General features: G+C 36.9%; 2 protein-coding genes across 7 annotated transcripts in view; one reads left to right on the plus strand and one right to left on the minus strand.

The window, feature by feature from the left end:
- Nucleotides 1-25,287, plus strand: part of CASK (calcium/calmodulin dependent serine protein kinase) — a 221,754-nt gene that overhangs the window by 116,135 nt on the left and 80,332 nt on the right. For all 6 annotated transcript variants that reach the window (XM_075773692.1, XM_075773728.1, XM_075773699.1 and 3 more), the window contains 2 exons: nucleotides 11,091-11,193; nucleotides 23,153-23,328. In XM_075773692.1, the coding sequence (XP_075629807.1) occupies nucleotides 11,091-11,193; nucleotides 23,153-23,328 (279 nt within the window). The remainder of the gene's footprint in view (nucleotides 1-11,090; nucleotides 11,194-23,152; nucleotides 23,329-25,287) is intronic.
- Nucleotides 4,410-9,362, minus strand: GPR34 (G protein-coupled receptor 34). The gene is made up of 2 exons (XM_075773560.1): nucleotides 9,252-9,362; nucleotides 4,410-7,438 (listed from the first exon to the last, which is right to left on the minus strand). Exon 2 carries the CDS (start codon nucleotides 7,414-7,416, stop codon nucleotides 6,274-6,276), a length of 1,143 nt encoding a protein of 380 aa, XP_075629675.1. The 5' UTR covers nucleotides 7,417-7,438; nucleotides 9,252-9,362; the 3' UTR covers nucleotides 4,410-6,273.

The raw sequence follows: 25,287 nt of genomic DNA on the forward strand, positions 1-25,287 counted from the left end.
CCCTGGAAAAAAATGTTCCTGTCTTTTCATCAGACTTTTAATTTGTTGTTGACCGTGCTTATGTTAACATCTTTACCTAGTGAAAATTTTTGTGGAAGGAATAGCAAGTATATTTTTCTTTATTAAAGCACAGTCATTTATATCTCTGGTTTGAGAGTTCTATGAAGAAGCTGGCCTTGCTTTGTACTAAGTGCAAAGTTGTGCTACCCCTGTCTGTATGCAAACTGAAAGGAATGGGGACTCACCACTTACAGACAAAAGCAAGATAACATTTGAAAGTAGCATGTACCAGAACATATTATTGTGGTGAATTTTAAATAATGATTCAGCTTGTTAAAACATAGGTTTGGAAGTAAACTCTAGCGCTTTTTTCTCATTTTGTTTCTCATTTTGCAGTACTACGATACACAATTAGCTATTTCTCTGCCATTCATGTTCCTATTTCTACTCTTCCCTCTCTAACTGTGCAGTTTGAATGTTAAGGCTTTTTTCCAGCTTCATCCCTTCCCCCCAGTTATTCTCACTCTCATAATGTCTGTGAACAACTTCGTGCAAGGAATTTTTCTACCCGTTCACTCCACAAGCAGTGAATGGTGACAGCTTTGTAGCACCTTCCCCATTCTCTTGGATTCCACAGAGCCCTCAGTAGCTGGGATTTTGTGTAAGGGATGGAAAAAAGGCTGGCAGAAGGTTCCCAGTGCTACAGAGAATATGTTGAAAATATGTTTTGGATTAGTGGAATATTATCAATAGGTTCTTTTTCTCTGTATGCTTTATTTGTACTGTGCATCACAACTCCTTCCTCTCTGCCCTGATTCTGTATGTGCTTTCAGAGAGAGCATTAAACCAGAGCATCCATATGTGAATTTTCAAGTTCCAGGAGTAATGTGACTCTCACTTGTTTATCACTGCTGTAAGTTGCGCTCCTCTTTCATGGCTTCGTTGACTGATGTTATGACAGAAGTCATTGAATTAATTTTTTTCCATGTTGTGTTATCAAAACAATAGATACTTGTCTGCCCTCATGAAGAGTACCAATTTGCAGCTTAAAACCATAATTACGGTTAATTTCAGTGGCAAAATGAAAGTTGATGTTGTGATTTAACCCTGAGGCAGGTAAGCCCCGCACAGCCACTCGCTCACTCCCCTCCAGTGGGATGGGGGAGAGAATCAGAAGGGTTAAAGTGCAAAAACTTGTTTATGATCTCTGTCTCTTCCCCCTCCTGTTCTTGCGGCTGCTCTGCTGCTGAACAGGCTGCTGCTTCTGATGCTCCCTCGTGCTACCTCTAACACGCTCTGGTCAAATCTGTCGTTATCTTGAACCCTTTGAGCCTCACGTTAGGTACCAAAAAGGGTTGTGGTTTAATCCTGGCAGACAGCTACAGCCCAAGCAGCTTCTCGCTCACTCCCCTTCCAGTGGGCTGTGGGAAAGAACTGGTAGGGTAAAAGCGAGAAAACTCATGCTTTGAGATAAAGACAGTTTAGTAAGTGTAAAGAAAAAAAAGGGGGGGGGGGGGGAGAAAAAGAAGTGATGCAAGAAACCCCACTTGCTCACTCCCAGCTGACCGATGTCCAGCCAGTTCCTGAGAAATGGCAGCCCTAGCAAACTTCCTCCCAAGCATTTTTTGCTGAGCATGACATCATATGGTATGGAATATCTCTTGGGTCAGTTGGGGTCAGCTGTCCCGGCTGTGTCCCCTCCCAGCTCCTTGTGCACCCCCAGCCCCTCGCTAGTGGGGTGGGGTGAGAGGCAGCAAAGGCCTTGGCTCTGTGTGAGCACTGCTCAGGGATAACAAAAACATCCCTGTGCTACCAACACTGTTCTCTGCACAAATCCAAAACACAGCCCCATACCAGCTACTATGGAGAAAATTAACTATCCCAGCCAAAACCAGCACAGTTTTTTACTCAAACCAGGTACACGTTGATATGTTTATGATTCAAGTTATAAACTGGTTTCTGGCAAACAATTCTGTTTCTTGGCTTATGTTTTCCATTCATTTTAAGGAATATATATGGCAATGTAGCTATTAATGTGTTTGTCAAGTCTGAAAGTCATAGAAGTGACTAGCCAGCATGTATACTTTATATGCATCTTGTAACTAGTATTTATTCTAATGAAGAATATGTGGTCCTTTTTACATGGTACAAAAGACGTGACATTTTGGTGCACCAAATGAAATTTGAGGATGTGTTGTAGATTTGAATAAAGAAGGAAAATGAGGTTCATGCGGGTTATGTGGTGTGTGTTGAGTTAGCCTCTGCTTACCGAAAGAAGAATAAATAGAATTATTTTCATGTTGAAATTCAGCTGAAGACTAAACTAATTGCTATAGTTGGCCCTGATAGTACTTAGGAAGCACTGCTAAGACGAGAAGAGATGCTATTAAAGTGACTAATTATATGGTCATTTGACATGTCACGGTGTAGCTTTCAGCAAACATCCCAAGAGGCTTCAGGACTGTTTGCTCTTCAGTAATATTGGTTTTCAGAACCTGGCATTTTACCCTCAAGGTTGGGGAAATTGATTGCAGAAAAAAGTATGTTAAGATTAAATATTTTTTAAAAAATAGTAAAGGTATCTTCTTTTGGGTTTTGGTCAGTAGCAAGTGTTTCCTATGTGACAGTGCTGTCTAGTTTCAGATCCCTTTCTGAGTCAGTTGATACATCCAGCCTTTAACATCTTGAAGCACTGATTTACATAGTTGTGGAAATCTGTGTTATCACTTCTCTGGTTGCTTTTTGGGGATGCTTTTTTTGTTCTAACTGCTACTCCCATAATGTCACACTCTGACAAAGAGCGTATAGTTATTCCCATTCCCCTCTTCCGTGCCATACCTGATGTTATAGTCTTGCTATGCTCCTTTCAGATTTTAATTTCTGAGCTGAAGAATTGATTTAATGTATTCTATGTAGAATCCATATCATCTAAATCATAGAACCTGTATCATCTAAATTATACAATAGCACAGTGATGATTTCTCAGGTTTTTCCTCCTAATTTTAACAGTCTGTTTGCTCTTTTATTGCTGTTGAGCAGAGTTATATCTTGAATTTTTTATAGGTTTGACTACCCTGAATAATTAGGGGGTGTTTGAAAACTTTGTCATCTCCTTACTCTCACTCATTCCAGATTGTGGTGTTCAGCATGTTTGTGAACATAGCCATTTGCATATTCTTGGAGAATATAATGAAGACAAAAAAGACTATGTATTTTTAAGCTTTCTTTCCGATTTTTAACCAATTCTAAAACAAGAGTTAACATCTAACACCTGTGGGTTTCTTAGAGCTTTTGGTAAATGACCTTGCTGAAGTCTTAAGTACACAATACCACCTTTATCCCAGTGCTGCTCAGCTCTTCCAGAGAGCTCCTCTCTGACTGAATTTCTGGTACACGACTTCCCTCAAACAAATCTATTCACTTTTCCCTAGGGTACCTTATGCACCCAAGCTTGCCTAATTATATTTGCCTTTATAGGTGCTATGGATTTGCCTAATAGGAACATTAGACTGTAGCTCCTGAAATCTCTAAAAGATTTGGGTCATATTTGCTGCTTGTGTACAGAGGCTGGTTTAAGCAATAGATTATCTTGTATTGAAATGCATTTGAAACACTGTAATGTGTAACATGTAGTCCTGGGAAAATGTTACTCTTCAGCATTTCTTCAAAAATGTTTTTTTTTTTCTGAAACCTTGTCTACTGATACTGTGCATGGCTTCCTTGGTGCTCCTTCTCGGCAATCTGCAACAAAGGGCTGTCATGTAGAACACATCTGATCAATGCAAATAGGTATGAGTGTTCAAGGCCTTCTTCTTGAAGTAACTACTGACTAGATTTCACTATTAAAATTATTAAAAACAAAAAGGCCCACGTAATACTGTTCACATGATGGACCAGAATCCTCAACTTGTACTGCAAGACTATTTTCCTGTTGTCCTTTTGTGTATTTAGTTGCTTACATAATAATATTAACCAAGTAACTGTTACATAATGTAGAAAAGCATGCCCAGAATACTAAGGTGATCTGCTTTTTGTCCTGTGGAACACATTTCCATTTGCCTTTGGCTTTAACAGTCAACTTCATGTGTCGCATTGAAACCGTGTGCTATTACTTGTGACCCTCTGAAGAGATCTCAGTCTATTTTTACAATTGTGCTGTGTCTGTGAATTGCAGTCCTTGTAAATGAAAATTCCAGTTTAAGCAGAATACTTCTTTAAAACAAAATTTAGAATTCATATTTTGTTCAAGCTGCACAGTGTCGTTTGTGTGTACTCCGTCCATCCCCCCCACCAGCCTGATGATCAGTGTTATTAATCAACTGCTCACCAAAGAAGAAATACAGGCAAAGAAAGAATGAGATAATGTATATGTCTTGTGAAATACTGGTTTATAAACTCCACTAGATTTACCAGAGTTGATGCGATGATGTAGAATTATGCTGCATAGGAGAGGTGCAGAGGACAAGGAACATGCTGGTCCTTGCACTGTACAAGTACAGAGCCAAGATAGTTCTTGCTTCAGCGTACATATAATAGGATGACAAGATGATAGATAAAAGATCGTGAAAAAATATAATGCAATTATTGTGAGAATCACTTAGAAAATATTGTACAAGTATCTTAATTATATGCTGAAATGTTTAAGAAAAAATGCAGTTACCATCATACTTCTGTGAAAATTACATGTTTTTAGGAATCTTTCTCAAAAATTAAGAAACTCCACCGTTTTTTGTAAAAAGTAAAGAGATACACTGGCTAGTCATTGTAATTTAACATTTTTATATCCAGTTTCACCAAAGCTCAATGAAGTTAAATCACAAAAAAATTAAACCAGGTTTGTATCAGCAGAGGTGAAGTGCTATGTTTATTTTGTTCAATAATCCACAAGTTTTGACAGAGATTTGGCATAAAAAGTCACGATACAGCAGAGAAGTTACTGGTAGTGGTATTAAAACAAACTTCCTCACACCAGCGTACGTGAGCAACACTGCTTCTACGTGGACAGGGTAATAAAACCTTATTTTATGGAGTTTAACATCTAGTATCTGATTCGTTCACCTTTTTGGCCTGTCATGCCAGACATTTAAGTTGTTCTTGGTATAACTGCCTCTTTACTCATCTTTGGGTCAAACAACCCCCACCTGCAGCCTCCTTTTTTTAAACAATGTTACGGTTTGAAATTTTTGTTTGTGCCTAAATACATAAACCTGTTTGGCTTTAATCTGAGAATATAGTTGTATCTGTGGGACATTGCTGTTACATTACTATTTACACAGCATCAGCAATCACGATTGTTTTAATCATTGGAAAAGAGAAGATCTGTGCCAGGGAGAGAGTGCGCAGCTGAAATTTGTAGCTTTGGAAATGTGTGAGTAGATCAGTGACTGAGCCAAAGCAAGGATCAGAGCTGATGTGTCAGGTGTTCACGAGAGCTACTTTTTCTATTCTGCCCTGTACGCTCAGTTCTGTGAGTTTATTTTCCTTGTTGAACTACTTTGTGTAGCTGCAGTCACCAAATTTGACAGAGTTTGAAGGAAATCTTAGGTAACTGAAAACACCCATATATCATCTCTCCTCCTTTAATCTCTAATTTTCCAAAACCATTGCTTAGATTTCCTCAGGTGTTCGACCTTGACATTCATTAAACTCTTGAAAATATAATAAGGGGCTTAGGAGGCTTGAATATTTTAGTTTTGCTGTTGAATAAAACAAAGTGTATCTTCTGTAGTTACAACTGAATTAATGGCAGTCACATTCTTTACCTCATTTTTAAGCCACATATGTTGCTAAATTCTCACCTATTTTCTTGGAAAAAATACTTTTATAAATGTAGTTAAAATGCTGATCCCTTTGAAACCTATTAAAACAGAGACGTACATGAAATCTGGAATGGTTTATCCTCTTTCGAACAGGACACAATTTACTTTTTGCAAAATTCAGTTATTATTTACATACAGAAGTTTGTAATATTAATGTCTATATACAAGATTCCTTATCCAGGTTCAAATCACCTCATGGAAATCTCCTTAAAGGGTTAGTGTTCTAGTTTAGTCCAGCAGAAGATGTCTGAGGACTTCCTATTTTGTTTTCTTGGATAAACAAGAGCTAAATACTTCTGAAAAGTAATTTCTCATTTTCACAAACAGAAGTAAGACTTCTTGTTTTTTAACAAGCAGAAAGAGGCAGGGTTAGTAGCCGTACAGTATTGCATTTGGTACGTCTTAAGTTGATGTCCTGGAGTGACAGCAAAGCCAGTATCCATACATTTAACAATCATATCAGAGATGACTTCTTCAAAGAACTTGAGTAGGGAGTGGTAGTAGATAATCGCTCTTGTGTATATTGTCCAAGTTTTACATCTGAAGTGCTTTCTAGAGTTAGGCTTGAATCTCCGTAAAGTCTTCTGCAAATAAGTTGGAATACCGTTTTACGGACACTTCTGGACATTAGGAAATACATAACTGGGTCTAAGCAGCTGTTAAAAGATGAAAATATGAGCATCACCTCATTGCATTTGTGAATGATTTCCTTCCAATAACAAGATGGATTTTGTAACTGTGATGAAATGTAGACAAACCGGAACAAATGGTAAGGAACAAAACAGATGGTGAAAATAACAAGTACAATGAAGGAATTCCTTGCTGTCTGGGTGTATTTTCCTGCATTGGGAAAATTTGCTCTTTTCTTTGAAATTTTCAGAAGGTTCTTGGCAATTTTAACATACGAAAGTATCAAAAGGAAAAAAACAATCCAAAAAACGATTACAATAATATAATTTAAAATTGCTTCTGTCATTTCATTGTGTTTATTTCGGTAATGAAAGCACATAGTAGAATTGCTGTCCTTGTTATTAAAGAGAGATGGTACAACTACTATTATAAGACATGTTATTGAAAGTGCCCACACCACGCAACAAATATGTATACTTCGTGTAGTAGTTAACATTTTAGGACGCTTCACGGACTTATTTATTTTTACATAACGATCTAGACTAATTAGTCCCAACAGTACTATACTAATATACATGTTCATATAAAATAGAGTTCCTACAGTCTTGCATAAAATCAGTCCAAACATCCAGGTGTTTTTGGTAACATGATAGACTATTCGGAACGGGAGACAAAAGATCAGCAGAAGGTCTGCAACAGCTACGTTTAACAAGTAAACTTGGATAGAGTTCCTTTTCTGATTAATGCACAGGAAAGTAAACAGGGCTATAATATTTCCAACCAATCCAATGACAAAAATAATGGAGTAAAAAACTATCAAAGCAACTGACAGTGAGTAGTCATCTAAGGGACAATTGGCATTGTTTTGAATTTCCGAGGAATTTATGGCTAGGTTAGTTTGGTTACTCCAGAAGACTTCCTTGTCTGGAAGAATGGTCCGTAAATCAGCTGAAGTTGCAGCCATCATTTGTGAGGACTTTTTAGCCGTTCTGTAGGGATGCGAAGAGAAATTTTAAGAATTAAATCGCCTTTGGATCATTTTCATGTGTTTGCTTGCTTTATTGCCTACAGTCTTATTTGATATAAACATAAAAGGCAATAACTAAAAAAAAATAAATACACCAAAGTATCACTGTAATTGAGTAGAAAAAGGACTTTCAGCCGGATATTATGGTACAATATAAGTCTAGAGTAATCGGTTCCCTGTTTTTCTTCATGTGAAGTAAGCAGGAACAGATGGTGCAGAGTAGTCACACAGATAATTTTGGTAATTACATCTTTATTACTGTCTTGTAGTGTTTTAAAAATCAACTATTATGTTTTGCTGCAAACTTTAGAAATTTAATTTTTTTGTGTCATCTATAAGTACAAATTATTTTTTTTAAGTTCTGATATTAGGATTAGTCTTTCTGACACAGTTTAATTAAGATGCAAAAACAGGTAAGCATAGCTAAGCGAAGTATTCTCAGTGTTGATACAAAGTACTTAGAAATATATCAAAACAATTCTAAACTCATCAGTATTGATTTTAAATAAGTACCCAGGATCTCTCATGTGCAAGTCGCTAGTTTTCAATTAGAAAAGCAATTGTCAATGAATATTTATTTGACTAGGTAATCTGTTACAAGTAACACTGTGAATCAGTAGTATTACAATAGCATGTTTTTAATAATTTATACCTTAATGTAAATCTTAGTATTTTTTTGCTTTTTCTTGGCTGTTCACAGATCACTATTATGCAAAGAAACTAATATTAGCTGGAAACCACATTAATACAGTAACAGATTGTTTTCACATCTTCCTTGTTTTCATTGTTTTCCTTGTTTTAGTTTAGTGAATTTTTTAAATTCACTAAGCTTATTGTCGACTAGGAAGGTACAATGTGGAAGATAAGAGTCGGCTTTGACCAAAGAAAGAAAACCAAAAAAGCATGTAGTTAAGAGAGCAGAATCACTATGGGCTGTGTAGAGAGACATTCAAGATTGATTGGTAATGATAAAATTTTTATCCTTGGTTTGTATGTCACAGTGATAGAAGATTCCGTAAATAAGTTTATTTAGATTTTTTTTTTAAAGAGGCAAATCTCAAAAAATTTCAGAATTTGTTTTAGTACTCTGAGCTTAGTTGTCCAGCAACAGTAACAAGAAAAAAACAACAAGATGCTGACATATACATAACTTTAAAATAGTTTTTTTATTTGTATGCTAGGTCTTAGAAATGCAAATTTGCATTTAAATGTGTGATATAGCTACAGCAGTGAAAGTGACAGCACTTTAGCTAAAATTCTTAGTAAGACCCAATGTACATACAGATTTGAACTGTTGAGGGGACGGTCTAAAATATTTTAACATCCTATGTTGGCTGATCTTACAATTGTATTACATTTGCACAGTATGTTAGCAGTTTTAAAAATACTTCTGTTTTCATATTTGCCATTTCATGTCGTCAGGGTAAGAACTCATTTTTAAAGTTTGATTAAAAAACATGATGCTTTCAAATGCATATAGAAACTCTACTACTGTGATTTCTTGTTTATATTGCTTTTCTATAAAAACACTTGACATCATGACTTGCATACATAGTGACAGGTTTTAGATCAATGAAAGAAAAAACAATTACACTGCAGATACGTTAGAAACATAACTTTTTGCTATCATGTTTTGTCATCTGTAAGTGAGAAGACACGCTTAAACACAGGTGTATTTGAGAAAGGGCTTGAAGATCAGTAGTACCTTCACAGTTAAGAGAAATACTAATAGAAACTTGTTTTATCGTAGCTAACATAAAAAAGAAGCCACTTACCATTTATCTATTAAGAACTTCTGCTGATTTTCAAAACCACTGGTGAAGACAGGAGGAGTGACGTGCAAGTCCTCTTATTAGAAAGCTAAAGCACCAGCTTCTCTATGAAAGTCATGAGAATCAGCTGACACAGTACAATTAGCAGCAAGGGGAAGTTTCACTGATGTTGCAACTCTGTTTTTTTTAAAAGATATTTTTAACTAGCACAACTCAGTTTGTTGAAAAGATCAATTTTGCTGTTAATTTGGACTGGAGAGAACCTGGGAGAGGTTCTGTAACAAAGTTTTCTCTGAGTTTCACTCTGAAATGGAGATTTTGGGTTTTTTCTCAGAAGCTTTGTTTGTGATGAGCAGTGTCAGTAACTTCTTTTGGGATGACAATTACATTGGTGCAGTCTTTTTAATACTGTCATGGAAATTGTAGCACTTTTTAAATGTAGGGTAAAGAGAAATCAACACCACAGCAGATTTTCTTCCATCTACCTTCCTCCTTGCCTGGGGTTAGAAATTTTAGGTTGATTTTTTTCTACTCAAAATGACAGTGGTAAAAGAATGTGAAAGTGCCCGCAGTGTGCAGCGTAACAATTTCAATAAGGCAGAAGTTAAATACGATATTCAGAGATAATACCACTAGTAATACTATTTTAAATAGGATGTAAGGGCTTGAAAATTACATTTATAAATTGCAAATTAAAAAACAGATTGTAGAAGTCCTGATAAAAGGTAGCCTAAATTTAATGATCATCTCAAGAACATTCTCTTGACTTAGCATTCTTCTTAGCATTTGAAAGGAGAACTTCCATGTTAACTTTCTTAATATATCATCTGTTTAGGAATCAAGCTTTTATGGGATTCTGCAGATTTCAGTTATATTAGTAAACAGGCTATGGATTCTTACTGGAAGCGGTTTGTTCTTATACAACTGAAACTTTCTAAAAGAAAACGACATGAGTGGTTACAGATGATGACTTTACAGGTAGTTAGATTGATCTTGTTGTAGCTCCTTTACACTATTTTGAGTTTCTAGTTTTGCCATTTAAGCAGTATACAAATTTTATGTTCTTCCTTTTAAATAATATGGTTGAATGCAAAGGCTTTGAGTAAATGCGGGAAGTAATTCTATATCAATTACAATAGTTTGACTATGCGCATTAAATACTGAATTGTGTTCTAATAGATTTTTGTCTGTATGTTGCTTCAGCATCCATCCAAATTGTTGTATAATATTATTCCATTTTTATACGTTATACCCTATTCTTCTTAGTGGAAAGGCTGTGGAAAATCAAAGGTATGGGTGGCTGTGCCTGGAATCCAGTTTAGAAACCTAAACAATTTCCTGCCTCAGTGGAATATTTATTAGAAGCATCACAGGGATGTTCCTTTTCTGCAGTTGGAAAGTGAACAGCGAATTCTATGATTAAGGCTCAAAATAGCGTTTCATGTTCTCTGTATGAAGGATAAGATCTGACAAAGTGTATCATAGGCAGGATGTTTCTGCTGGAGAATTGAAAAAGTGTAAGGCTTAAGGGTGAAAGGTGAAAAAGTCATACCAGGTAAGAAATTATAGGTGTTAATTTTTATCTCCATTTTATTATGATTTCACTTTGTGTTCCTTGCGAGCTCTGTTAAGTCATGAAAGGATTTTGCTGGGCCTGGGACAATTGAAAGGGAAGTCAATGAAGAAAGAGGAGTCCATGCCAGAAAAAATGTGTCTGAAATTTTGAAATTATTTCCAAAAAACCCCGAAAATATTAACTTCTGTTTGCAGAAAATAAGTTCTAAAATGCAAATCATATTTCTCAAATAATATAGTAAGTTGTCTGGGTTTTTGTCTTTTCAGCCGCACTGTGTACTGCTTGCCTCAAAAGAGAATTCAGCCCCGGTGAAGCTTGGTGGCTTCGGGGTAGCAATTCAGTTAGGAGAGTCTGGGCTAGTTGCTGGAGGTAAGAAATTATAAAATATTATGTATGTTGTACTGCAGAGTTCTGTTCTTCCTACACAACCTGGCCTGCAAAACAAGAGCTCAAAAATAATCTTTCACTAAAGACTTTGTTGATATTATAAATGCACACAGTTAAGCTAAATTGCTAGCGGAGCGTAACATTGTTGTGCATACAGATACTGAGTATTAAATCCCTCTGAATGTTACTCAACAGGAGCTTAGTCTGGTTTGATCAAAGTAAAATTGAAAAAAAGCAAAGAATTATCCATTTTAATACAATCTTTGGGATAATTGTTCCTTGCTTGACAAAGCAAATTAAATAAAAATGCTATCAGGATTGTAAGTATATCAAAGCAATTGAGTGTGGACTTACTACAGCATCCTCACTGCTCCCCTATGTTTCTTAGGCAATTTCTATCATAATGCTACAGTGTTTAAAAGGAAAATCTTACTAGTTTTCACATGTGACTCTTTTCTGTGTTTTAATATTTCCTTGTAATTATTGCATAAGACATCGATATCTTGATACGTATGTATATTTTTTGACTAAGTGTGTTTTGTTTTCTGTGGATTTTATTTCCTCTAGCTGCCTTCCATATTGTTCCAGACAATAGGGTTATGCTTTAATCAGCCCACACAGATGAAGACCCAATCAATTTTCTGATGCTTTCATTGCCAGAGTAGGAGACCAAAACAAAAGATTTTGCTAGTATAAATTTTTTTTTTCTTCAAAACGAGTAACTTCCTCTCAGTACCATGCTTGTTCAAAAACTCAGATTTCCTAATCTGATTACTTCAAGGTCTGCATCAATTTGGCTTTTATATGCTCTTTAAAACAAAAAGCAAATCCGATAAAAGCATACCAACAGCTTCCATTCTCTTCCAGATATCACTAATACCCTGGAAATGTCCAGGTGTCTTACTACCTGCAGGCCTGGATACATCTTTTCAAAGAAGATATCCATTCAGTTAAGCTGCTATTGTTTCCTTAATAAAAAAAAAAAAAAAAGATCATTCCTTTCTTTACTTTTCCTGTGTTTCTCGAATTTTCTGTACTTCAGCCACTGCTTTTTTAGTGATAGTTCCTACACTTTTGTTTATGATTCTCTCATTTTTCTTCATTATATTCTCACTGAGCAACTTTTTCCATTACTTCTGTTTCAGCTGCTCTTCTGGAGGTAGTCAGATACAGCATCCTTTTTTTCAGACTACTAGCTGTCTCACAAGAAATCTCCAGTTCAACTTAGAAAAAAATTGTGCATTGTCCCCTAAATTTGTCATGTCCTTCCTTTCCTGTTACCATTCACTGTTTTGCAATCCCACTCACCATTCATGTGCTCAACCTCCGTGCAGTTATCAGTGCTGGTCTGGTCTTTCCTTTTCTGTGTAAAAATGTTTTCATTCCTTTTTGGTTCTGTTTGCAGTACTTACAGAAGCTTCTTTCTTAAGCCTCATGAGTATAATATTTCTCTGTATCTGTATCTTTTGCCTCATCCATCTCAACTGCTGCCATATCAGGCTGCCTTCATGTTAGGTTTTTGGGGTTTTTTCCTCTCCCTCAACTGCCATTTCCATGTTGTAGCCTTTCTGTTAGCACTTGTTAGTTTCAGCTTCAAATTTCCTGTCGCTTTCAGGGATACCCAGAGTAATTCCACTTTGTTTATATTCCATGGAAGGTCTCAGTTCTACTACTTGTTTCAGACTTTCTCCTTAGCAGACTCCTTATCTCTTTCTTCTCATCTTCCATGCCAGTCTTTATACCACAAACTACATCTGTTATCTGGCAGTTCTTTTCCTTTCCAGAGTCCTACCTGAAGGCATATTACTAGACAGTCCCTTACACAGCACTTGCAAGATTTTATTTCTTCAGCTTTACAGTATCACCCCATACATGTTATATGAAAGTTAACAATACTGTTTGAACTGGGCTATATATTTATTTTTAAACATTGTTTATCTGCAGAGTTGTTTAAGTAAGTTACCCTTATGCCCTATGGGTAAGTTTTGGTTGGTAATAATAAATTACAGGCAGTACTTATTTCTCAATTGTCTCCTAAATGAAATAGAAATTCTCCTTACAGAGAAGTTTATAAGCAGTATAATAACCAACCTGTTCACTGTCACATTCTTTTTTCTAATTTTTAGTGAAAAACATTGATTCAGCTTCATGTAGTCAATTATTTCCCTTTCAGCATGGCAATTCCTCCATTTGGTGGTTAACACATCAAAAAAGGAAGTTCTTTACTAAGGAAAAGTTATTACGGCATTAAGATTCTGTTACTGACCCTAAAACTCCCTGCTGTTCTAACCCACTTCAGTGCTCAGTGCACCTTAAAATTTTTACAATACTGAAAACACACTGTCTTATACTTACAGTAAACGCAATACTTACTAAACTTTCTGTATCTAGGTAATGTGTATTACCACAATACCCTAGCAGAATATACACATTACTAGTGTAAATCCCTATGTAGATGACCCTGGTGTTGAAGAACAGAATCTTTTATGTTTCCTTATTTTTTGTTGCTTGGAGTAGTTTATCTTTTAAACCAGAAAAGGACAACTTTCCTTGAGAAAAAGCTTGCAAACATTGAAAGTAATGTAACTGTAGTAAAGTTCAAGTGACAGGACCCTTCCCTTAATCTTGCACAAAACTCCAGCCATTATGCAAAAGCTCTTCAAAATCTATGATGGTCACTCTCTTTTGGGGTAGTATTTTTCTTCTAAAATAGGAGTTGTTATATCTAAAATATCCAGGGGTTACCAGTATTATAAATTTTTTGTCTTGCTTTCATGCATTTGCATTTGTGCCACTTTGCTTACCTTTTCACATTGACACATCTGTGCCTGACAAGACCAGATTGTGCGTAGCCCAGGAGAACACAAATAGAAGGGAATTTTCTCCCTCAATGTCTTCAAAGCCTGCCTTCTAGGGTACAGCTTTTGCTTTGTTTGGGACAACGGAATTTTTTTAATTTAACAAAAGACATCTTTTTTCCAGTGTGTGTAAATTGTCTGGGGGGGAAAGGGATTTTTGTAGTAAAGTTAAACTAAGTCCCAGGTATTGAAAGTAGACCAGTCCCAATCTTGTGATGTAAGTCCAAATATAGACTTGCGTTGTTTAGAAGGATTATAACTACAGTGTTCTTTTGAGCAGATAGGGGATTATGTAACAAAAGTGTAAGGGAACTCATCATAACAAGCTGTGACATCATACTAGATGTCATTAATGAAAATGTCTGTAGAATAGATTTTAGGAACATGACATCAGCTAACAACCCAGTGGAGTTTATTTTTAAGGGAATTTAATTATTAAGTAAGTACCAAAAAAAAAGGACATAGCCATAACTCATTTTTCATAAGACCAGAAGGGAAATGCAAGGAAATACTTTTTGTTCCACTATGTTTGCCCATAAGCTGCAATGCAATGAATAAGTAGCAGGTGTCATCATCTGAGTTACAGGAACTTGTTTTCATGAGCTACCATTCTCTGAAGGTCTCTTCTTGCAGTTCTTACGATCAGAAGTGGAAAATTTTGCTAAGTGTACTTCTTTCAAGCCTTGGAGTAGGTACTTTAAGATGGAATTCTGGCAGTATACACAGTAATTGCAGATCATGATACTTTAAAAGTGAAGTCTTTTCTGGAACAGGATGTAGACAGGAAACAGTCCATATTTGCATGGTTATGATGCAGCTGGAGTAGTGGAACGTCTGGGAAGTCAATGATTTGATAGAGCAATCTCACATTATGATGTCTATCTTCTTCCTTGGACAATTTTTCTTTCAGAATGGTGGTATGAAATGTCACAATATTTTCTGAAATAAATGTGACATCAGATTTATCAGATATCAAATATCCTGGATGCTAAATCTTGGATTTTTTAGCTAGTATATGGTATAAAAGTCTGAAAGAACAAAAGCCATTGAGTCCACAAGTGCTATTTCCTCCACTTAATCTACTTACTTTCTCGTGGTTTCAACGAGTGCAAAATAAGATAACTGTATAGACCTAGGTCATATGAGGTTCTATACTAACTGTCAAGCCTTATCTATGGATAGTTAACTGCTTTTCACTTTTTACCTTTAGCAGCAAAATGTCACAGGTACCATGATGCTAATCCAGTCCAATATTGATTTTTATGTATTATTGGTTAGGTCCCCTAAGTTGCTTCAGAATCCTATAGTATCTTCAGGTATCCTAACGCAACCGTCATCATCATACTGGAAAACATCTTAAATGTTCTTAATCTTCATCAGCTAGCCTTTTAGACTTACTGCAAAAATAGCAAAGGAAGGCATTACCATAAATTTCCCTGCAAATAGACAATGGAATTTGGGGTGGGGTGGATCTTTTAAGTTCTTTATTTTTGTTTTGTTCCCATCAATGTAGAAATGATCATAGGATTGTAGAATGGTTTGGGTTGGAAGGGACCTATTAAAGGTCATCTAGTCCAACCCCCCTGCAGTGAGCAGGGACATCTTCAGCTAGACCAGGTTGCTCAGAGACCCATCTAGCCTGACCTTGAATGTTTACAGGGATGGGGCATCTACCACCTCTCAGGGCAACCTATTCCAGTGTTTCATCAAACTGGATCTTCTTGATGGTTTTATAAACCCCAGTTTAAAAATAATATTTTTGAAATGTTATTTTGTATGCTGCATAGACTTTTTTTTCCTTTTCATCATCAGTGTCTGAATAATATAGCAAATCTTTCTTTTATTTTTCAAGGAGAGGTAAATGTTTGTAAGCTGAGGTCCTGCACTAGTATTCTTTCACTTAAAAGGTAGTGTTTCTTTCCTCTGCAAAGCAAGAGCATTATTTCACTGATTTTTTTTCCCCTGAAAAATAAAAAAAATTCAAGCATCTTCAAAGCTTTGCCTCTGATAGACTTCGTTTTATTTAAAAGATACAACTGTGGCTTACCGTCTCTCAGAAATTCCACTTTACATCTGAGTCAATTTGAGAGTGCTTACAGGAGGCTAATGTGTTTAAAAGTCAATTTAGGTTTACTTACTCCATCATAGTTTTATGGCTGAAAAGGCCATTGAATTTATTATTATAATTTGTCTGGATAACATGTGGTCTTTGCCTTGTTCGTTTACTGGACACTAATATCCAGTTGTCCGCTGATGCATCTTTTAAAATACATTTTCTTCAGACAGTCTTCTGTGCTGAAGCTGAATTGCCTTTTTTTTTTTTTTTTTTCTTAAATCTATTCATCTTCTCTGTACACCTGCTTTAAACATCTCTATTGTCTGGAGTAATGTGGAAAGGAATTAAAAGTAGTAAAGTATTGACTGATCTGATCTGTTGTGTGTGATTCTTCGATTCCTTCCACATTATTCTGGACATCCCACTCTTTTAGAAACTCTTTAATTTATGAACATATTTCTTATTACACTATTATGAGAGGTCAGATGGTGATGTTTATTAGTACCTCACATTTTTTTCCTAAAAATTATTTGTTCCAGTTGTTTCCTTATACATCGTTCAGATACTACTGCTGTTGAAAGACTCTCCTTCTGATATCTTGGTCATCAATCCCCTGCCTTAGGGATGACAAAATCTGATTGGGTCTCTGTATATGCTCTTCTTCTTGTGGAAAGCATAGCCCTATTGTCTGGAATAATATGGAAAGAGTCATAGAAACTAAATTATCAAAGGTAAGTCAAAATTTATCTTTAGTGCTTGTGAATGATATCAGATTGACAGCACCTGAAGACTGAAGCGCTCTCTTTATCCACAGGAAAAAATCAGCAAAATTAGCAATTTTGTAAATTTCCAGACTACCAACATGCCTCAAAACTGGCTAATAAGAAAGCTTACCTCTAGAAATAAGATGGCTAATGTCTGTATCTGTTCAGGCATCGAGTGCTTCCTAAGTCAGCAAACGCTTTAGTGTAGTCATTTATTTACAATTAGATGAATTAGATGGAGGCAAGTATCACATTGAATACATACCAGTGCTGAGTCTTCATATAGTGATGATTTTCAGTTAATGCTACTCTAGAACAGATAAAAGAACCTAGAAGCACATAGACAGAAAATCGATTCCAGTCTTCCATATGATTTCTTCTCACATACAGATACAAATGAAAATCATGTATGTTGTGCATGCATTATTTAAATAAAATAATGTTATTTTTTTCATGGGCAGTCATTCGAATATATCCATGAGTGTTCTTATATCCTGAAGAATAAAAGACCTGTAGAAGGCAAGAGTTATCTATTAAAGAGAGAAGAATGCCTTTGCTTACTGTTCTTTCTCACACTGCCTCCAAAAAGCTTCTTCCAAAACACCAAAGAAAATTAAAAAGCTTCTAAAATATTTTACAACAATTGAACTGTTGAGAACAATTTTAAAATTTTACATTGGACATGTTTAGAAGGCAAATTTTCTACTAGACAATTTTCAGCAGAAGTGATACTTGATCTAAAGAGCAGTGAGGATCCATGATTTTAGAAAACTTTGCTGTCTATAGACTTTGTTTATCCTGTTACTCATATTCACCTTATGGTTCTTGTAGTCACAACACTGGAAAAATTCCTCTCTGTAAGTTCATCTGTGCACTCCATTCATTTTGCTGAGCTAAGTGCTGCTCAGAAGTGCAGCTCAGCAGTCCTTGCTCAGGTCAGGTTTCAGAATAACCTCCAAGTCATCATTTGCTCCTTTGATGAACCCAGTGAAATGGTTAGTTGTCTCAAGGGTGACGGCTGCCCCAGAAATTACTTTAGCCTTTTTAAGTTTCTAATACATACATACACATATATGCATTTTTTTATCCTTTTTAACTGGACAGTTCAGTCTCAACCAATTAAGTTTCTGTTTGTTCTGGGTTTGCTTTTTCATGGAGATGAAACTGTGATTTCCACCACCATCACTGCCCCCCGTCCAAAGTATCAGGATCATGCAATCTGCACTAAAAAGGCTACAAAACCAAATAATTCTGTAGTTATTTTTACTAATTAGAATCTAAAATCAGTGATAAATGGCAGGATTTTATTAAGTTAGCCTAGCCTTCTTTCTCATTTAATTTGTATTTATGGAGTTCTCATTTTAAATTTAAAAGTGAGTATTAAGGTTTAGTAGTATTGATGTTTCAGCATGCTATTAAGTAGCATCCATTTTTGCTTTAGTTTATGGCAGCAGTCTGTTGGGGTCTTAAATAGCTGTGTAGAATGTTACCTACATGAAATAGTTTAGTCCTTCAGGTTAACATCAAGCAGTTCCTTAAAGTGGATTTCTGTGGTGTACTGGTTTTGAACCAGGGCAACAAAGATCCAGTTTTCCCACCTGTAATCGAAGTTCTTTAACTTCCAAAGGAGGAGAAAGAAAATTTGGGATGATGCTCAGAGAGGGACAGTAGTTTTTAACCATACCTTCTAAGTCTGACAGTTTGTCTGTAAGAGCTCTTGAGTATTAAGTAAGCATGCAGCCTCACATTCTGATGTGATGTCACCAGATAAAGCAAAATAGGAACCTTGAAGTATCAAGAGGCTATAATTTGCCTGTTGTTGCCTAGAACTTAAGAAATAAACCTCGAGAAGCTTGTTCTGTTAGAAAAGAAGGCATCTATGGAAAAAAATTGTGCTATGATGAAGGTCATTGGTAATGAATAGAGTGCTGGCAGTGGATGGCTGCTGCATAAGAAATGCTTGCACATTATGTCTTCTCTGCAGTTTTGATAAGCATAGTGTTGCAAGTTACTACTTGTTGATATTCACTAATTCTGTAAGTATTTTTGTATTTCCTTGCCCTGTGGTCAGGAATTGAGGTAGAGGGGGAAAGCAAATCTGAAATTGTTGTCCACCATCAAGACCCTGCTTTGCAAAATTTAGGGAGGCTGATTAATGCTCAGTTCCAAGAAACTATTTTTTTCTGCATATATTTATGAGGGTGTATAAATAATGAAGGATTTTTCTTGCTTATCAATTTTTGCAAAGTAATTTTAATTTGAAACATTATTTGCTGAAGGGGAGAAAGAGGCAAAAAAATACGCAGTTTTGATACTCTCTTGACTCTGTAGGTTACTAACTTTATATACAACCCATGATTAAATCAGGTAAGGTGATGTTTGAAAACTGAAAATAAAAGAAACAAGGTGTATCTTTGGAGGAAGACTCATCTTATTTTTCCTCATTTAATCAGTATTCTGTATGTTAACACCAGCATAACCACGTGTGGTGAGTTGACCTTGGCTAAGGGCCAAACTCCCACCAGCTGCTCACTCCGTCCCCCTCCTCAACAAAGCAGGGGGAGAAAATAGGACAAAAACGCTCATGTGTCAAGGTAAATACATGCAAACTGCTCACCAGTTACCATCACAGGTAAAACAGACTTGGGGAAACCCAGTATAATTTGTTGCCAATTCAAATAAGTTTGGGGAGTGGGAAAAAAAGACAAAAATGAATACGCCACCTCCCTTCCTCCCCTTCCCAGGCTCACCTTCGCTCCTGACTCCCTTACCCCCCAATCCTAAGTGGTGCAGAGGGATGGGGAATGGGGGGCCGTGGTCAGTCCATAACAGCCTCTCTCTGCCATGTCTTTCTCCTCACACTTTTCTTCTTCTCCAGCATGGGTCCTCCCATGGGCCACAGCCCTTCAGGACAAGCCTGCTCCTGCGTGGGTCCTCCACAGGCTGCAGTTCCTTCAGGGAATATCCACCTGGCCCAGCATGGGGTCCTCCAGGGGTTGCAGGGTAGAAACCTGCTCTTGTGTGGGGTCCTCCATGGGCCGCAGGGGTGTACGTGCTCCACCGTGGCCTCTCCAGGGGCTGCAGGGGCATCTCTGCTGGAGCTCCTGGAGCAGCTCTTCCTCCCGCTCTTACCTCGGGGCTCACCGGCTTTTTCTCACACTTTTTCCTGTACTCCTCGCTGCCGGGCACTGTTTTTCCCTTTCTTACGCAGGCTTACCCTGAGGCACCACCATCCTGGCTGCTGGGCTCAGCTGTGCCATGCTGTGGGCCCATTTGAACCGTCTGTGTCCGGCATGGGGCAGCCCCAGCCTCTCCTCACAGAGACCACCCTACTGCCAGCACCTGGACACCTGAACACCTACACCCAATAACACTATTGTATTGCTTATGTTGTGTTTGTTGCTGCTCAATAGGCTATTTTACACCATAGGAGAAAGTGCAGGATGGGTAACTGTATGCAAGGATGCGTTTTGCTCAGAACAAGATCGTCCTTCACTGTACTGCAAACGCCCAGCAGACTTCAATGTATTGGCAAAAAAGCCAACCACTAAAAACAAAACCCACAGCTTTAGGTCTACTTCTCACAGCACATAGTAATTTTTTTACCATGTTGTCTCTGCAGTTGTTTACTTAAAACACAAAGAAGGTCCTGAGCTGGGAGGAGTGGCACATAATTACTGGAAATACACATTAAATCACCTTAGGTATTATTTGATACTTGGGATTCTTAGTTTCATTAACTACTTGATCCCAATGATTGTTTATTTCGCTGAAGTTTGATGCCTCTTCTAAACAGCTTTGTTTGTCCTTATGACGTCTTGTCTTCTGGTGATTTCTGCTGCTTGTCTTTTGAATAACCAATTTTCTCTAGACTTCCCAGATTTCATAACTGCAATTAGAAGGCCTGGTAGGAAGGCAGAATCTTCACAGTATATATGATTTTCCATCCATATCGATAAAAAAAAGATTTGAACGAATTTTGTTACCACAAGTGTTGTTTTCAATGTGTAAGAAAGGTTATACCTCCCCCAAAATCACCCAAGTGCCAGGAAGTTTACCACCATGATAAATAAGATTTGGGTAAGCTAGCCTGCTCTGCGGTCTTGCACGATGTCTTCTGTGCTAAAGATCTCCAGACTGTGGTATGCATACCACTAATGTCACATGTGCAGTTTAAGGGATGTTCAAATGCTGTTTGAACAGGCAGGTGTTGCTGCTTATGTACGTGCAGAACCCAATACAGAGCTGGAAATGTTGATGTTTTTGCTGTCGCAAATGATGGCATTTTAGGGGAAAAAAAGTTAGGAAATGCATATAGATAGAGATTTGCAGGCACATTAAAAAAAAAAAAAAAAAAGGCAAAACCCCCCAGAGTTCTCAGCAACTTGTGCGTACTGGATATATATACTTTCCATTTTCCTTCTCTGTCACCTGGCATCTGAAAGAGAGAGATTTAGGGTCATCTAAGGAGATAATTCTTCCCCTCGTACTTGGGAACTTGAAGATTTGACTTTGAGGTTTCTCAGGCTAAAAGATACATCATAAGCCTATAAATTGTGTATAACCAACAAGAAGAATTAGTAATCTTTCCTTGTGTCCATCTCTGTCTTTCTCTGTCCAGCGTAAATATCCTTCCTCTTCCCCCAGTGATGTGAGGGATGGACTTGCAGCATCTTGCTGTTTTATTCTCTTTTAGCCTGAGAAGGAACTACCCCGTTGCTATCACATCAGTCTAGACTGCATGGACTTTTTAAGATGCTGACCTAGCTTAGAGGTGAGGTAGCGTTCCTTTGTCACAGGCAGATTCCTAACATTTGTTTGGCAGAGGGTTTGCCTCATAAACTGGGAATTAAAAGGTTTAACACAAAGCCAGGTGAAGAAGTTTGACAACGGTGTTGTTTCTCCTTAAGAATAGTAAGGTGAAAAAGCTACTGTCTTTCTGTCAATTTTTTAATCCTTGTAGATGCAAAAAGGAGTGAGCGGAGACTAGTGAACAGCGCACGGTTAGATTGTATTCCTGCATTAAGTGGTATAAACGAAGGATGGTCTTTACTGAGTAAGCTACTGCCAGGTAGTCTCCTAGGTGTTTGTTACCAGTGCTGTGACTTAGCTAGCTCACATTTAAACAGTGTGCGGGATAGGATAGTCTAGCAAGTGTCTCTTTGCCACACAAGACTGAACTAAATACACGCTGTGCAAACGTCTCGGATTCTCTAGGCTGCACTGTAAACTCTCCTAGCCAGCGCAAAGGTGCTGTGAGCCTGGAATGGAGCCTCCAAAGCCCACTGTAGTATCAGTGAGCAAGAATAAGTTACAAGTGGTAACGCTTCACTTGTGGGTTTTTTTCTTCTGTCAGTACTCGGTGGAACCAGGGTGGTTCAAAGACTTACAGCATTTGTCAGTGTCAGTGGTGCCCCTGAGCACTCAAAGCTTCTTGCAAATCCTTTGCAGTGGAAACAAACCTCTTTACAATGAGAAACATTTCTAGGGAGAGGTAAAATATTTGTTGCTTTCATTTGGCTTAATGTGTTACATAGAAATTGAATGAAGTCATTCTAATTGGTTTACCCACCCAAAGGATTAGTTGGTACTAAATGTGTTTTGGTTTTGTGGGTGTACATTCATTACCAATGCAAAATCAGTTCTGTCCCAGAACCATTACTGTGTGGCACTTACTGAAAGCACTCTGCAAAACAAATTAGCGTTATCTCTCTATCTGCAGTAAGATACTGCCTACTTCAAAGAAACAAACAGCAGTGCTAGCATTTTGTGTTCTCATCGGCAGTTTTAGTAGAGTGGCTAAGGTCTGGGCAAAGTGTCAGACCAAACTATGCTCTTGCCAATTACAGGCAGGTTTTTTTCAAGTAAACAGTGTAGACTAGAACTCTACAGTATGTTTGTACGTGCTCTCTGGATAAAAAATTCCTCTTTCAAAGGTTGTCCAAATTGATATTTTTACTTTTATATGGCATGTTTCACTGAAGAATTTTAGTGCTCTTATATAAGTCTGGTTTCACAGTCTGCAGGGTAGGATAATATATTCCTCAATTTATAGAAGTATAAATCAAGCAAAAGAGAAACTACTGATTTGTCTTACTGGATGTATTTAACAACTACTAAACTTTAAGAAAAAAGAATTATGTTAAAAGTTTAACTGATGAGCAACACTTAGTAAAACTGTTTTGGTTTAATGCAGTGATAGTCTTCATTTCTGTGTTTGACACACATCACTTTGACTTAATCTTGTTTTTATTTCCATTTAGGACGTGTAGGAACGCCTCATTTTATGGCCCCAGAAGTGGTAAAAAGGGAACCTTACGGGAAGCCTGTAGATGTTTGGGGTTGTGGCGTGATCCTTTTTATCCTGCTAAGCGGTTGTTTGCCTTTTTATGGAACCAAGGAGAGATTATTTGAAGGCATTATTAAAGGAAAATACAAGGTAAATAACAGTATACCCGAGTCCTTTTCTAGTGAGGTGAGCGCTGCTGGTAAAACTTCTGAAAGTTGATTTTTGTATTTAGCCTGGTTTAAATTTGAAGCTTCCAGAAATCTGTCTGTGTTGCACAGGAAGAGAGATGATTTTTTTCTCTCCAGTCTGTCTTGTTCCTGCTGTGTTTTGTATCAATGGTAGGAATTAGAATACAGAAATATTTACTTAGATGAGATAATAAATAGGTGCAACAACTAGCCCATAATTGTACATTGAGCTCAGTAGGATTACATAAGGCTTAGCTGTGAAGTATAACATACTGTATGTTACCTTAGGTTTAAGGATCATTTAAAATTTGTAATCAACTAAAAGAACTATCATAAAGGCTGGTCATCATATTGCCTTGATTTAAAACAAAATGCATGTTACTGTAAAGGTGTAGTTATGCGTTTTTTGTTTTAGTACAGTATGTAGTAAAGTGCAGCTGATGATTCAAAAGGAGCCACTTGCAACTGAAAGCAAGTCAGTGTGCATGCATGATAAGCATGTTTGACAACATAAGCATCGTAGAGCCATTATGGAGACAAATTTAAAGCTTCAACTTCACTATTTTTCTGGTTTTGTCAAAGATCGGTTTTGTTCTACTTTGCAACCAAGGTCATACACGAGTTGTGTATTAGTGAACTAAAAGCAGAAACTGTCTGATAGTCTGTAATATGGTTTAGGACATATTTTATTATATGAACTTAACAGTAGTCTGCTAAAATGTAAGTGACAGCAGTGGTACTGCACTTAGTCAGGAGCATATTTGTCATTTTTTGAATGTTGTATTCCTAGAAACAGCAGGATTTCTTCCTGGTGCTAGTTTTGGGAATGCATAGACTGGTAGATGTTCCAGTTTCACTTTGTGGAAGATTTCTTTATGGAATCTCTTAAGCAGCTAAAACCTTCTGGAAGCATACAAGTTAACTTCTTTGTTTAAAAAAAAGTCATGGGCAGCACATTGTGTCTTCTCAGTTCCTTTTCTGTTCCTGTTTCCACAATAATATGTCTATTCAGTGAAAATAATATAAGGATTTCAAAACAGTCTTGCTGCAAATTTGCAATTACCTTCATTTCATTAGAGTTGAAAAAGAAATGACAAATCACAGCTATAAATGTGCATTTCATAGCCAGATAATGTTCCTGAGTGCTCCAATTTAAAGCAATCATTTTTCATAAAGACTGATTTTAAATAAAATGGACCTTTTTAAATGAACAGATTATAACATTGAAAAGATTCTGGCTATCATTTTGAATTTTCATTTAGTACCTTGTAAAATTAGCAGTGTTCCATCTAAATAAAACTTAAGTTCTTCATAAATTAAAAAAAATCTAGAAATAGCTTAAGAATAGAATCCTTTATCACAGAAAGCGTTTTCTTACTTAGTGTGGGTTTTTTGGGTGTCCATCATCATGACTGGTTGGACACAAACTTGCATATGCACAAGATGAAAATATATTCTAAATCATGCTTCACATTGTTCTCTCCTAAAGATACAGTTCTGCTCTAAAAAATGCTGCAATTGCTTGTATTGTTGATCACACGTCAGTATGCTTTCCTACTTGAGTGGCTGAAGATGCTTAACTCTTGTAAAGTTGAAAGGAGTTTATTGGGAAGAGCCATTGTCCATGATACCTGTGGCCCAGGACCGGAGTAGTTCACAACAGGCATTAGCTGACTCCCTTCTTACCAAGCATCACTGACATAAAATTGTGGGTTGATATAGAGAGACTGTTATGCCATTCCTTATGTTGATTTCAGGAGAAGATTTAATTTCTACGTTTATCATATGCATAGTTAACTGTCAGACAGAGCCAAATTATTTTTTCTTTTTTGAGTGAAGGGTCACTTTTATCTGAACAAAATGTAGCATAGGTAAAAAATTACACTGTGATTATACCATGATACCAAGGATATGTCAGCAG

The sequence above is a fragment of the Balearica regulorum genome, chromosome 1 (genome assembly GCF_011004875.1).
Source record: "Balearica regulorum gibbericeps isolate bBalReg1 chromosome 1, bBalReg1.pri, whole genome shotgun sequence".
Taxonomy (NCBI): domain Eukaryota; kingdom Metazoa; phylum Chordata; class Aves; order Gruiformes; family Gruidae; genus Balearica; species Balearica regulorum.